The sequence below is a fragment of the Equus caballus genome, chromosome 2 (genome assembly GCF_041296265.1).
Source record: "Equus caballus isolate H_3958 breed thoroughbred chromosome 2, TB-T2T, whole genome shotgun sequence".
NCBI lineage: Eukaryota > Metazoa > Chordata > Mammalia > Perissodactyla > Equidae > Equus > Equus caballus.
The window spans coordinates 24592924-24607528 of record NC_091685.1 but is presented as its reverse complement, the minus strand read 5'-3'; the positions used below and the strand labels follow the sequence as shown (position 1 = coordinate 24607528).

Below are 14605 nucleotides of genomic sequence, written 5' to 3'. Positions count from 1 at the left end.
CTCCCTAGAGAGGGGCCTTATGTGATGTAGACTCTTGTTTCTTCTCACTGACCGCATCAGCTTCTTCCCTTCACTCATTCTGCTCTAGCCCTACTGGCTTTGGTGTTCCTTTGACAAGCCAGGTACACTCTTACCTTTACATGGCGATTCGCTCTGCCTGGTATCCTCTACTTGCCAGGTATCTGTGTAACAACTCTCTCACGTCTATGATCAGATCCTGCCTTCTCAGTGAAGCCTACCCTACCCTATCTAAAACTGCAGGCTGCACGCCACCCTCAATGGTTTAATCTTGCCCTGCTCTACCTAGTCCTTTTTTCCCCACTACACTTAGTACCTTCTAACACAATAGAATGTCTCTCCACAGTAGGATATAAACTCCGTGAGGACAGAAACTTTTGGTTTTGTTCACTGCTGTATCCTCAGTACCTAGAACTATATCTGGCACATAGTTCATGCTCAATAAAAGTTTGATGTATGATAGGGAAAATTCTCTTGCCTCAGTATATTAAGCAGTCCTCCCAAGAAAAGAGTGCTAGTCTTAGAAGGGAAATGTTTAGACTAGGGTTGCTCATCCCTTGGGCTTTCTTCTCTCCCTTTCTTACTTGCTTAGGTAAGTAAGGTTACTTCACTTGCTTAGGTTCAGTAAGCCAAAGGTGAGCATACTTAAATTAGGATTGGCTTTACTCTTTAGCATCCGAACTGTATTATACAGGTCAAAGATGGCCAGCTATTGTTAAAACCACCTCACCAAAAGGGAGTTTGGGAATGTTTGTAAGGATAGTCAGGAGTTTCTAGGAAGGATGGTGGGCTGACCCCAGTGAATGCATCAGCCAAAGCCTTTCCTGACTTCCCCTCTCCTTCCTTTCTCCCTCCTCCAGAGCCTAGTCCTCCAATAGATGAAGTTATCAACACTCCAGGAGTGGTGGATCGGTTTGTGGAGTTCCTGAAGAGGAATGACAATTGTACATTACAGGTGAGGCCAGGGATGGAGGGGTACCAGATGAAAGCCCTTCTTCCAAGAAATTGCAGTAAGATGTTTCTACAGACACGTCTCTCAGGAAATGGACAAGTAATATAAGGAAACATTTAAGAGAAGCTATCAGTTGCCTCAGAGGTCTTGGCCTCAAATAAGAGAGCCAAAATCTCTTCCCAAAACAATCTCAAAGGAAAGATAACAGAATATGACAACTGATCATTCAGTTATAAATCAGAGGTTCAATTCCACGTCTAATTACCTGTGTGACCTGAGGCAAATCATTTATCCTGTCTGGGTCGCTCTTCTCAGAAATGGATGATGAGTCAATCCATTGGAATTTACTACAAACTCAGCTGAAAGGGACTTTGAGAGACTCATCTCACCCTATATCTAGCTTCAGAAATGAAGAAAATGAGGCTCAGGAAATTAAAAAGTGACTTGCTAAAGGACTCATGGGTGCTTTGGTGGTGCAAAACTACACCTGGGACCACTGAAGCCCGATTCCATCTTTCTGTTGCAGTACATCACTGCCCATACGTCTTCTCCCTTTTAAAGGGGGAGAGGAAAAGGCACGTGTTTTAGGTTTTTTTAGTCAGGAGCAAGGGGCTTACTCCTCTTGCTACCTCTTGCTTACTACCATGCCAGCTGATAGACATGGTTGCTCTGTGTGGAATGACCTCCTGATCATGGCTTAATCTCGCTTTCAGTTTGAAGCTGCCTGGGCTCTAACGAACATTGCCTCTGGAACTTCTCAGCAGACCAAAATTGTCATTGAAGCAGGGGCCGTCCCCATTTTTATAGAGCTGCTTAACTCAGACTTTGAGGATGTACAGGAACAGGTAATGCTCAAATTTGACTTAATTCTTTTTTTTAAAGATTTTATTTTTCGTTTTTCTCTCCAAAGCCCCCCAGTACATAGTTGCGTATGTTTTTAGTTGTGGGTCCTTCTAGTTGTGGCATGTGGGACACCACCTCAGCATGGCTTGATGAGTGGTCCATGTCCGCGCCCCAGATCTGAACCGGTGAAACCCTGGGCTGCTGAAGCAGAACACACCAACTTAACCACTCGGCCATGGGGCCGGCCCCATGGCTTAATTCTTGATGGTACCTATGGTATAGTAAAAAATACATTTGGTCTTTTTTCCCAGTTCCTGGCAAAGAGCTCCTAAAAACCTGGGAATTTTCTGAGTGATAGGAATGTATTTTGTTATTTATATAATGAGCCCCTTTGGAGCACACCTGAGTCTATACTAATGTGATGACTCAGGATGGGTCCCCTACATAGCCTTAGGATGGGGGTGGGGGGTGGCTGGTCATCAGAAAGACCAAACACAGGATTAGAGGGTGGGAACTTGCAGCCCCAACCTCCCAACCCTTCCTCACCCCTCCACCCCAGCCTTCCCAGGGAGGTTAAGAGGGCTGGAGATTGGGTTATAAAAACTCTTGAACAGTGAGATTCAGAGAGCTTCCAGGTTGGTGAACACATCGATGTGCTGGGAAGGTGGTGTGCCTGGAGAGGGCATGGAAGCTCTGTGCCACTTCTACTCCTCACCCCATACCTTGCCCTGTGTACACTCTTCTACTTAGCTCTTCCTGAGTTGCATCCATTGTAATAAACTGGGAAACATATGTAAAGTGTTTTCCTGGGTTCCATGAATCATTCTAGTGAATTACTGAACCTGAGGAGAGGATTGTGGGAACTTAAGAATTTATAGACAGTCGGTCAAAAGTACAGGTGGTACCTGGGAATTGCAACTAGTCTCTAAAGCAGGGGCAGCCTTGTGAGGCTGAGCTGTTAACCTTTGGCGTCTGCACTAACTCCAGGAGTTAGTGTCAGAATTGAATTGTTGGACACATAGTTGGTGGCAGAGAATCGGTTGCTGGTGTGGAAAAAACTCCACACATTTGGCATCAAAGGTGATATTGGAAAAAAGACACCACAGTGCCCATTTCTCAGTACCTACAGATCATAGAGATAAAGACACAACTTCTATTTTTTTTCCACTGAATTTTTGCTGGTTGGACAGGAGTGGAGAGCGGTACTGGAATTTTTTTCCTCCGTTACAACCTATAAGGTCAGTGCAGTGAGGCTATAAAAATGCAACTTTCCAATCACTTCCTCCTTTTCTGGAGGGTGGGGATAGGGAGGTCTTGGTTTGCTTCTCTGGCTGTAATACAGTTGTCAGCCTGTCTTCCCCACTGAATCAGGAACTCTCAGAGGAAAGGTCCTCACAGAGCAAGTGCTCAATAAGCATGTCAACAGGGTGGGTACCTGAGCTTGCTTGGTGTGTCTCAGGTTTTGATGTGGTTTTCGTCCTGGTTAGTGGTGGGTATTCACTCTGTAGTTGTGAATATAAAGTACTTGCAAAAGCCACTAGGCTCTGTGAGTGACAGTTCCATCATCCCCTTTTCAGGCAGTCTGGGCACTGGGAAACATAGCTGGAGATAGCTCCGTTTGCCGAGATTACGTCTTGAACTGTTCCATCCTTAATCCTTTGTTAACGTAAGTAATTATGATCATCTCTCCACCTGGGGCATCTATAGGGCAGCCACGTGGCAGGTCTACTGGGGGCAGCTTAACTTAAGATGATAAGTAACTACAAAAATGCTCAAAGTGCATTCTGATTGTCAAAGTAAAAGATAGGTATTTTTTGAGACTAAGAAGATTGTGCCAAAGATGATCTTGTGCTTCCTCACTTGGCACTGTAGAATCTCATGTTGGTCATACCTGCCTCATTGTTGAGCCAGAGGAGAGAGGCAGGACTAGCCCATCTGTAAAATCCAGCCTTCTCTACAGAATGCATTATTTGCTATGGATTTATGCATAGTTACATTGGAGAGCTCTTTTGTAAACTATAGGTCAAAGACCCCATGAGTGATTATCTGGATCCTTCTCCCATCCCACCCTCCCATACCCTTAAAGTAAAGCTACATCTAAACCAAAACAGAGGGGGAGGAGGGGGGAGCTCTTCTTCCGAGACCACAGTTTCATAGGTCATCATTATAACTTTTTCTTGAGCCCTTCACAGAAAATCATTCCATACTGCATGGCTAAAGCCCTCACGCTAGACCTTCAGCTTTTATTTCTAAGGAGAACAGTAACAACACTCCTTATTTAGAACTTAGGGCCACAGTTTGTCCTCTCTTAAAAGCTTTCCAGGCTTACTCAAGATCCAGTCCTGTGTCCTTATTAGCTATGGTTTTAACTAGCCACAGCAGATCCTAATTCTCTGTGAAGTTGTAGGTTGTCCTCTTGGCCCAAACAGGCTCAGTTAACTTAGATCTATAAATAGGAAGAAACAGTGAGGCTGCTGGGGTCTTATAGGTCTGATTGGATTTTCTCCTGGGGTTCGTCTGCAACAGCCCTATGCCAAGGGCATCATTGCTCAGGTTCTGGCTATGTTGTTTCCTTTAGACTCCTTACCAAGTCCACACGACTGACAATGACACGGAATGCAGTCTGGGCCCTGTCAAACCTCTGCCGAGGGAAGAACCCACCCCCAGAGTTTGCAAAGGTGAGAGAACTTCTTACTAGTTCCTGAGTGATAGCAGGTTTCTTAATATGGAGAAATTTTGATATGGGAGTTTTCAAATCTTTGGGGAACCACTTAGAATCTCAATCCATGGCAAACTGAAAGAGGTGATTGTCAGTGAAGTAGGTGATCTCATGTGCCTGAATGGTAAAGTGAAAAGTAGTCCTGATGGTTTAATGTAGAGATCTCCAGGGCTTAGAATTACTTGTAAAGGAGGGGAGAGCAATGTTAGGGTTAGTTGTAAAGCTGATGTGGCCGTGCCCCACCATGAGTCCCTCTCACTCTGCTTCCAACAGGTCTCCCCTTGTTTGCCTGTGCTGTCTCGCCTCCTCTTCAGCAGTGACTCAGACTTGCTGGCAGATGCCTGCTGGGCCCTTTCTTATCTGTCTGATGGCCCCAACGAGAAAATCCAGGCGGTCATAGACTCTGGAGTCTGCCGGAGATTGGTAGAACTTCTAATGTGAGTGGTCTCAGTTAGAAAGGGAACAGATTCCCTATGCTTCTCTGAGCTTAGACTAAAGAATTGCAGTCAGCAATCTGCTGCCCAATCCAGAGGTCTGGAGCCATGAGAGTGTTGCTAGCCTTGGTGGTCAGCAGGGCTGAATACCGTGTGCTGGCCCTCTATTGATCAGAGCTCTCTTCTCTGTAGGCACAACGATTACAAAGTGGCTTCTCCTGCCCTGAGAGCTGTGGGTAACATCGTCACTGGGGATGATATCCAGACCCAGGTAAGGAAGAGAGCTGTCTATGGACAAAACCCTTCCTTGCCAAGGACTTTGGTCCTGATGGGAGGCAGTGTGGTCTGAGAGAGAAAGCATGGACTTGAGTGAAAAATTCCAACTCAGCCACTTTTTATATGATCATAGGCAACTTGGTTGACACTATCTAATGTTAATCTCATGTTAATAACACCTCCAGTGGGGGCACAGTAAACAGGGTTCCTCTGTTCAAAGGCTAGAGATCTGGGTATTATTTGGATCTTGAGTAGTTGGCATAATTATGTGGCATTCTTGACAGATTTCTTACAAGTGAGTAATCTCACTCAAACCCACACTCTAATTTTCTAGGTGATTCTTTGTGTCTGCATACATGTGCAAATATTCATAACATAAAATGTACTGTTTTAACCATTTTTAAGTGTGTAGTTCAGTGGCATTAAGTACATTCATATTTGTATTCAGCCATCACCACCATCTATCTCGACAACTCTTTGGTCATCTCAAACTGTTTTGTACCCATTAAATAACTCCCCACTTCCCTCTGCCTTCAGCCCCTGGTAACCACCATACCACTTTTTTGTCTTTTATGAGTTTGACCACACTAGGTACCTCATAGAAGTGGAACCATATATATTTGTTCTTTTGTGTCAGCTTATTTTACTTAGCATAATATCTTCGGGATTATTCATATTGTAGCATGTGTCGGACCTTTATTCCTTTTTTATGGCTGAATAATAGTCCATTGTATGCATATACCATATTTTGTATATACATTCATCTGTGGATAGACGCATGGGTGGTTTTCACCTTTGGCTACTGTGAATAACCCTGCACTGAACATTAACGTACGAGTATCTTGAGTCCCTGTTTTCAGTTCTTTGGGTACATAGCCAGAAGTGGAATTACTGGATCATGTGGTAATTTTATGGTTAAGATTTTGAGGAACCACCATACTGTTTTGCACAGCAGCTGCACTATTTTACATTCCCAACAGCAATGTACCAGGTTCCAGTTTCTCCACATCCCTACCAACACTTCTGTTTTCTGGGGGTTTTTTGATAATAGCCAGCCTAATAAGTGTGAAGTGGTATCTCATTGCAGTTTTGATTTGCATTTCCCTAATTTTTAGTGATGTGTGGCATCTTTTCACATGTTTTCTGGCCATCTGTCTATCTTTGGAGAAATGTCTATTAAGCCCTTTGCCCATTTTTTTTTAATTGAGGTGTTCAGTTTTCTGTCGTTTAGTTGTAAGAGTTTTTTATACATTCTGGATATTAATCCTTACCAGATACATGATTTGCATATATTTTCTCCCATTTTGTGCTTTGCCTGTTCTCTCTATGATAGTATCTTTTGATGCACCAAAGTTGTTAATTTTGATTAAGTCCGATTTACCTAATTTTTCTTTTGTTGCCTATGCTTTTGGTGTTCTAGGTCATTCTTAACTGTTCAGCCCTTCCTTGCCTCCTCCACTTGCTGAGCAGCTCCAAGGAGTCAATCCGGAAGGAAGCTTGCTGGACCATTTCAAATATTACTGCTGGCAACAGGGCTCAAATACAGGTAGAACAAGCAGGAGAGAAGTCAGGGAGCAGGGGCCCAGGGGATGGCAGATGGGAAGACATGGGAACATGTGAGGTTGTGGGATATTCGCTTCTAGAAGAAGGAATTTGTTTCCCTTTAGAAATAGAGGTCAGTGTGTGTGTTGGTCACAGATTCTGTGTAGTGCAAGCCAGGTTCCTCTGTAGCCTTTCATCTACATGGGAAGAACAAGAGAGGACTCTCAGGAAGGGGAAGATGTCTAAATCTTAGCTGATTTTTGGGCTGGATTTGCTTTCTCTTCTTGAAGTGACTTTTTTCTCTCCCCATCTCCCCCACCAAATCCTCTCTAAGGCTGTCATAGATGCAAATATTTTCCCTGTGTTGATCGAAATCCTTCAGAAAGCAGAGTTCCGTACAAGGAAAGAGGCAGCCTGGGCCATCACCAATGCCACATCAGGAGGAACCCCTGAGCAGATCAGGTATCACATTCCTTTCCCATTGTCTTGAGTGATATATATGCCCTCTCCCTCTTGGCTCATGGTTTACATGTGACCTCTAAACTGCTTTTTCTGGGATAGGCCTTTCCCCATCCAGCTGCAGTAGAGTTTAACTGGTAAGCTGCTAGAGTGGCACTGGAGTCTGGATTAGGTTCCTATAGACCAGGTACCTCTTTTCTCTCCTTAAGAATAGAAACCTATGACACAGACATCCATCTCTCTTCTACCTCTTCCTCCCCTCTCGAGAATTTAAATCTGTGTAATTCTCAATTATCCCTACAAATGAAGGAGGACCATGCTATGGCTCATTCAAAGCAGCTTCTTTGGAAAATCATTTTTGAGGGTGATACTTGGGATAAGCAAATAGGTATTTTGTGTGTGTGTGTGTGTGTGTGTGTGTGTGTGTGCGCGCGCGCGCGCGCTCTTTGATTTTAGTTTCCATTCTCAATATGAGTAGAAGTGGTGGGAACTAGACAAGTGGCTTGCCTTCAGCTTGTAGCCTAGGAGGGGAATATATTCAGTATACAGAAAGCCTTAGGAGAAAAGGGATAGCTATTGATTTAAGCTTTGAAGGAAAAATACGGGGTTATAAAAGGCCTTTTGGACAGGAAGACGCATAGGTAAAGGTACAAGAATTAGAAACCTGGAGACCTTTACATGTTTGACTGGAATGTAGTGTCCTTGGAAGGGAGTGATGGGAGGCGAAGCTAGAAAAGGAGAGTAAGAGCCAGATTGTAGAAGGTCTTTATTGGCATGCCTGTAGAGCTTGGACTGAAAAATTTTCAGCAGAGAAATGATGTGTTCAGGGTGATAATTTTGCAGCAAGGAAACATTGGAGACTAGGAGGAGGAATCTGTGGCAGCCTCCCACATGGAAATGAAGTAGACCAACGGCATTGGGAGGCTGGGGAGGTAAAGGATGGGTGGTTATGAAGGCTCAGTAAGAGTGCATTGCTGAGAGTGCTGACGCGGATGAGGGAGGCCCACAGGCCCCACAGCACCTACCCAGCACGTCCCCAGCCCTGCGTTAATTTACGGCGTGCCTGGTCTCCGGCCTCCAGGTACCTGGTCTCACTGGGCTGCATCAAACCCCTGTGTGACTTGCTGACTGTGATGGATTCAAAGATTGTGCAAGTGGCCCTCAATGGACTGGAGAACATCCTTCGACTTGGAGAGCAAGAAGGCAAGCGCAGTGGCTCAGGGGTCAATCCCTACTGTGGCCTCATCGAGGAAGCCTATGGTATGTGCCCTCTCTCCACCCTCCCCTTTGCCTTAAGTAGAGCAGTTCCAGGTCAGGACCTGGGGACTGCAGGCCTCCAAAGCAGTATGCATGGTGAGGGTGTGTGTTTTTGGGGTCATGATTGAATGCAGTGTTTTATCCCACCAGTTGGTACTCCCTCTGAGGAGCAGTAGATCAGTTCTCTTTCTCATAGGCTCTGCCCAATAAGTAGGTATGGCACAGGTGCAAAAGATAAAGCTCCAGCGTTGATGATAGAATCAGGCACTGGAAGGCATGTTTTCATCTGAGTTTCTAGCAAATTCCAGTAAGAGTGCTGGATTCACTGTCTCTCAGAGATTCAAAGAGACTAATGATTTGCCCATGTCACACACGTAGTTAAAAGCAGAATAGATGGGGCTGGCCCCGTGGCCGAGCGGTTAAGTTCGCGTGCTCCGCTGCAGGCGGCCCAGTGTTTCGTTGGTTCGAATCCTGGGCGCGGACATGGCACTGCTCATCAAACCACGCTGAGGCAGCGTCCCACATGCCACAACTAGAAGGACCCACAACGAAGAATATACAACTATGTACTGGGGGGCTTTGGGGAGAAAAAGGAAAAAAATTTAAAAAAATCTTAAAAAAAGCAGAATAGAGACTAGAACCTCTGATTTATAAATCACATTTTGGTCGTTTTTCCTTGGGGGTTATATAGTTTCGGGGAGAGATCTTGGCTCTCCTCTCCCACGTCAAAAAGAGATCTGATCATATTACTTATGTTTATAAATACTAACATACCTCAGGGAAAGAAAAATAGATTATTTCATGGACTCATAGAAAAGCACTCAAAGTTTACTCTTCTCCTCCTTCCTTCCTTGCCACCACAGGCTTGGATAAAATTGAGTTTCTCCAGAGCCATGAGAACCAGGAGATCTACCAGAAGGCCTTCGACCTCATTGAGCACTACTTTGGTGTAGAGGACGACGATGGCAGCCTGGCCCCCCAAGTGGATGCGACGCAACAGCAGTTCGTCTTCCAGCAGCCCGAGGCCCCCATGGAGGGCTTCCAGCTATAATGTCGGCCTCCGGGGAGGGGAGGGAATGGGACGCACCACCGACCAGCGCAAAAGCAGCCCTCTGGTGGGCGGGAAACCAGCCCCCCACCATCAGCCACCACACACCTCTGCTGCCCTGGAAACTGTGCTCTTGACCTGCTCTGCCCCCTTCCCTGGAGGGAGCACCCTCTGGACAGACAAAACCATCTGAGGCTCATATTTGGGTTTTGTGACAAGAAGGGGACGTGTTGGGTTTTTCTTCCTTATGCTATATTTTGGCTGCACATATGTCTTTAACCCAGGAGCCCAGGGGTAGACAAAGGAGGACTGAGGTAATCAATTTTGCACCTTTTTTTATTTTTTATTTTTTTCTTTAGTGGTGACTTCCTTCCCTTTTATCTTCCTTCATCCTTCCCAGTCCTCTGCCCTGATCTGTGTAACTCTTTATCTTGGGTACTTGAGCAGATGGGAATATTCCAGAGGTAGGGGGGTGGGAGGGGAGGGGAGATATCCAAAACAAAGTGTTCTTGCTCTGACAGAATATTAATCTTGTATGCTTGGATTGAGTTATTTAATTTTTTTTTCTTTTGCACATTTTTCTTGTATTAAGATTGCTCTTTCCAAGAGCCACGAGTTCCTGGTTTTAGGAATCCCAGCTGCCAGCATTGTCTGGGACTAGAGGCTGAGGGGGAGGTCACCATGAGACAAAGACCCCCTTCCTCCCTCTAACCCCTTGCCCAGACCTCTTTAGTTTGGGAGATCCCCCTTACTCTCCTGGGGCAGGTACACCAGTGGGAGTGGAGGGGAGGAGCACAGGCCTTCAGATGGGGCTTCCCATGTGTCGCTACTGATCCCATGTTTCCTACCCACCTTCCAATGGTGCGACCCAACTTCATTTGTTTACTTGAAATTTCCCCTCGGAGTTGAATGAACCTCTGAGGTAGCTGTATTTTCTCCTAAGCATGAGACAGGGGGCTGTGGTCCTTCCTTTCTCCTGAGGAGAAAGTCCTTGCTCTGGTGACCCATAAGTTGCAGAGGAGGTTGGAGTGAGAGTGTCATGTATTGGGATAGCCAGGGATCCCTGCCTTTGGCATTTCTTCTTCTTCCTCTTCCACAGTTGGATCATGTATATTTTACTTCCAAAGGAGAGAATGTCAAAAAGTTCTGTATTTTTTTATATTCTATATATTAGGTAGGTCAATCTTAATTGGTCTCAAGAGGAAGAACTGTCTGTAATTTCTGTAAGTAGGATACTGTGAGGAAGACCAAAAAGAGATGTGGAAGCTCCCTCGCTCAGGAAGCCTGAGCTTGGACCTTTTCCTCTCTGCTTGGGTTCTGGGCCACCACCTGGGACCAACCCTTAGCTCTGGAACCTTTATATAGCAAGTCAGCCTGGTCTGATTGTCCCAGTACCTGGAGGAAGCAAGGATGGCCCCAGGGCTTGGTGAAGTCTACCACTCCAGTCCTTACTGCTGAGCATCTTGCATATATCAGGAAACCCAAAAAGCAGTCTGCCTTCTCAGATTCAGTCTCGAAGGTCCTTGTCCACATACTGTATCACTTACGGCTGCCTCTCCTATTATCACAGAAACCTGGCAGCCTCAGGACTTTTGTGAGAGTTATTGGTATCTTCCCTGTTTGCTGTCCTTGTACCTGGGTGGGGTTTTGCCCTTCCTTGTGACAGTTATAACCCTAATGCCTTTTCTTTTCTCTTTGAATAAAGCTAGTACAGTGCCTCAGCGGCTTGCCTCTGCCTCAGTGGGTTACATATGATAGTAAAGTCCAGTTGTTGGGGATAGGGTGGAGGAAGCAGTTGGCTAAGTCTAGACCAGCTGTGGAGCTGAAGGCACAGTCCGCTCTGCCCCTGCTTCCCCACTGCTCAGTCAGAGGTGCCTTGCTCCAGGCTGTATCTTCCCTTCCCCAGAAACAATGCCATTCCTGCTCCTATTCCTACACATCCCCTCTGGCTGAGGTGAAACCCATGCCCCTCTGCTTACAGATTAAAGTTCAGGTGCTCATTGTTGCCCATTGGTCTTCAATTTGCCCTCTCTAGTGTTGAGATCCAACTCCAGAGCCATTTTCTGAGAAAGGTTGTTTGGGGCAAGTGGTTATCACTAAAAAGTCACAGCAGTGCTGTGCCACCTTAGTGAGTTACGGGCTGCTCTTCAGCATGGGGCTAGTAACTACCAACCCCCAATCTCCCAGGGAGGCAGGGGGCAGGACCTTTTTCACTTGGTCTGCTGACTTCATTATAAAAACGTTCTCCTACAGTTCAGAGAAAAGCTACTCCCCCTCCCTTGCCCTTGTCCAAAGGGCAGAGCACTTTAGTAGGATCTACTTTGTACATCTCAAAGAATAGTTGAGTCCCTGACATTGGGGCCAAATTCTTATTGTGAGACATACACATGCCGCTTTTCCCAACTATTCCTCCAAAATCTACTTTCACTTCAGATCTGGGTCCTGTACCAGATGGAAGATGCTTCTGATCATCTGGCTGCTGTTTAAAGCCAGTTTTCTCCAAGGACTTCAAAGGCGGAAGTTTCTCCCAGGGCACAACCTGACAGATTTCTCATCAGATTAAGTGGCCTCTAGGAGCTTTCCTTTGTTGGTGTCTTCCTTAGACCATGTTTTCCCATTATCTTCCTTTAACCCCTTTTTAGTCAATAGGCAAAGTTCTTCCAACCCACAGAGGCAGTAACATCATCTTTTGTGTCTTGTTCTCTCTTTTGGCCATCTTGGAAAGCAAATACTATTTCTTTAGCCCAGGCTTGACAGCCACTCTTTGTGGGCAGCTCTCATCTGGACTCCATACCCTGGCCTAGGTCAGGTCAAAGGCTTTCTGGTAGATTTCTGATGGGACATTGCAGGAATGGAAGGGCTCCCCCAGCCTGCTGTAGGGAATAGCCTGATAAGACATGTTTTTGGAATCTTTAAGATCTCTGGTGGGGGTGGACGTACATCTAGGTGTGGATTAAGGGAACAAGGAGCCTTTTTCTTAACTAGAGTATTGAAAAAATGTTTTGAACAGTGCCAGCTATCTATTGCCAGCCGCCCTGGGCATCCCACCCCAAGATCATCTTCTCTAATACTAACAGTGTCTCTGGTCTTAGAAGTCTGCTTTCAATTCTGAGCTGTCCCCAGTGACTGCCTACTCTTGGTGTTGGCTGCAACCTTCTGGTAGAACCATAGGGTTCTACCCTCATCTGGCCAGCCTGGTCACTTGGGGTAATGAGTACCAATGACCCTTTTAAGAAGCAGGTGTTGATGACCTCAGCTTTTCTTAGATCTACTCCTCCTCTCTTTACAGTGGAAGCCTCTCTCCAGGAGCCCTGTTTTGTGGAGCTAAACTGCATGGATTATAGCTGCTTCTGTACTTAGTGAAGGAGGAGCAGAGAAGGCTCTCAGGCGCTGACTTTCTGTTTCCTTCAAGCCAAACCAGTTTACAATGACAACCATCTAGCAGAATGAACTGGATTTCCATTTTCTCATGTCTCCCTGCCTTCTTCCTGCATTGTAGAGTTACCCATTTCTAGCAAACTACAAGGGAAGGAAATGAGTGCCTAGTAATAGTCCCATCCTCATCCCCCGTGCCCCTCTTTAAGGGCCTCTGCTCATTGTTCAGGCCACAGCTCTTCTCCCCAAGGCTCACTCAGCTTGGTATCCGTCATTTTGGTTATTCCTCAGTAGATTCATCTTGTGGGCTAAGATTCTGGATTCTCAGTTGAAGGCAGTCAGATTGTTCAAGTCCCTGCAGACACCACAGGGACCCAGAGGGAAAACAGGCTGGCTGGGGGCCTCAGGAATGTATATGACTGTCTGCCTCTCTGGGACGCTGGGCAAGGGTGCAAGGCTCAGTGCACTGAAGCGTAGGAAATGCTCATAACCAGTAGCAACATCTTCCAGGTAGGACTATCCTAGAAGTGAGTGTGAGAGTGAGAAATTGCCCATAGTAGGTTTCTTCCACAGCCGTTTTAGGATTGCACATTCTAGACCAAGTCCAGTATTTTTTCTCTTAACTTTTGGATTCTTTTGTTAAGCCAGCAAACTGAGAATTGGGCCCTGCGGGGATCCATGTGGTAGGCACCAGCTGCTCTTTGACCAAGGCCTTCATAAATGACTCAGTCATCCCATTGTCTATCCCCTAGCCCCACCCCCAGACTAAGACCATGGCACATGAAGAATTTGAGGTCAATACCAAGCAAGTCTGTGAACTAAAGCTGTTATTTTTCCTCTGCGAGGGCATTTTGCATCAGGCCTGGGCTATGTGCAGAACCAAAACTGGGTATGAGAGAAGAGGCAGCATTAAATTTTGGGCCCAGAACACCCTGGCAGAAAGGTTTGTGTGGTGTGTTATAAAGGTCATCAGTGGGTTTGGGCTTCCCTTGCTACTTCTGGGCCAGCCTGACTGCTGATGTCTGCATTAGCACATACCTGAACCCCTCTGCTAACCCCTAGCCCTGCTCCCCTGCGTAGGTCAGATTTTCAGCCCCTGGGTTTGGGGAGAGAAAATTCTGCCATGCCCTGGGAGCAGTGAAGGAAGTCAAAGCTTAGACCTTGAGACGGGCTGGGAACCTCTGACTCAGAGGTTAGCCTTAAGAGTCCACCTCTACAAGAACCCTCAGGTCCTGGGGTTAGGTATTGGCTCTTTCAGCCAGCTTTTGTGGGAACTGCCTTTGATTGAACCACTAAAGAAGTGAAGGGGGTGTATGAGGTCCCAGCCACCTAAGACAAACCGGATGTCCCTCAGAAACAGCTTGGGTTCCCAGCTAGAAACCTAAGGAAGGTGAATCGAACCCTTTTCCTCACTGATTTTTCTTTCTAAATTCATTTGCTTTTAGTTTTCCAAGAACTGTAAACTGGCTATTTTCTATGTTCTCAGGGCCCCTGGGTAGACAGACAAAGCTTGATGATTTCAGAGCAGACATAGGCCAAGAAACCATGGCATTGAGTGTGCTGAGTCCAGACAAATGATATTTATATACACATCCAAATTTGAAGAGAAAATGTATTTCTTTAGGTTTCAAACACTGTAATAGATATAAAGCGAAAATAAAAACCTGTTGCAAAGTTCTAAA

The 14605-nt window shown here is 45.9% G+C and overlaps 1 protein-coding gene across 3 annotated transcripts in view; it reads left to right on the top strand.

The window, feature by feature from the left end:
* KPNA6 (karyopherin subunit alpha 6) overlaps positions 1-14605 on the top strand; it is a 50607-nt gene extending 36002 nt beyond the window's left edge. For all 3 annotated transcript variants that reach the window (XM_001500028.6, XM_005607251.4, XM_005607250.4), the window contains exons 5-14: positions 879-973; positions 1684-1815; positions 3391-3479; positions 4392-4491; positions 4806-4969; positions 5159-5237; positions 6663-6788; positions 7119-7246; positions 8325-8503; positions 9364-14605. In XM_001500028.6, coding sequence (XP_001500078.2) covers positions 879-973; positions 1684-1815; positions 3391-3479; positions 4392-4491; positions 4806-4969; positions 5159-5237; positions 6663-6788; positions 7119-7246; positions 8325-8503; positions 9364-9551 — 1280 coding nt within the window. In that variant the 3' untranslated portion in view covers positions 9552-14605. The remainder of the gene's footprint in view (positions 1-878; positions 974-1683; positions 1816-3390; positions 3480-4391; positions 4492-4805; positions 4970-5158; positions 5238-6662; positions 6789-7118; positions 7247-8324; positions 8504-9363) is intronic.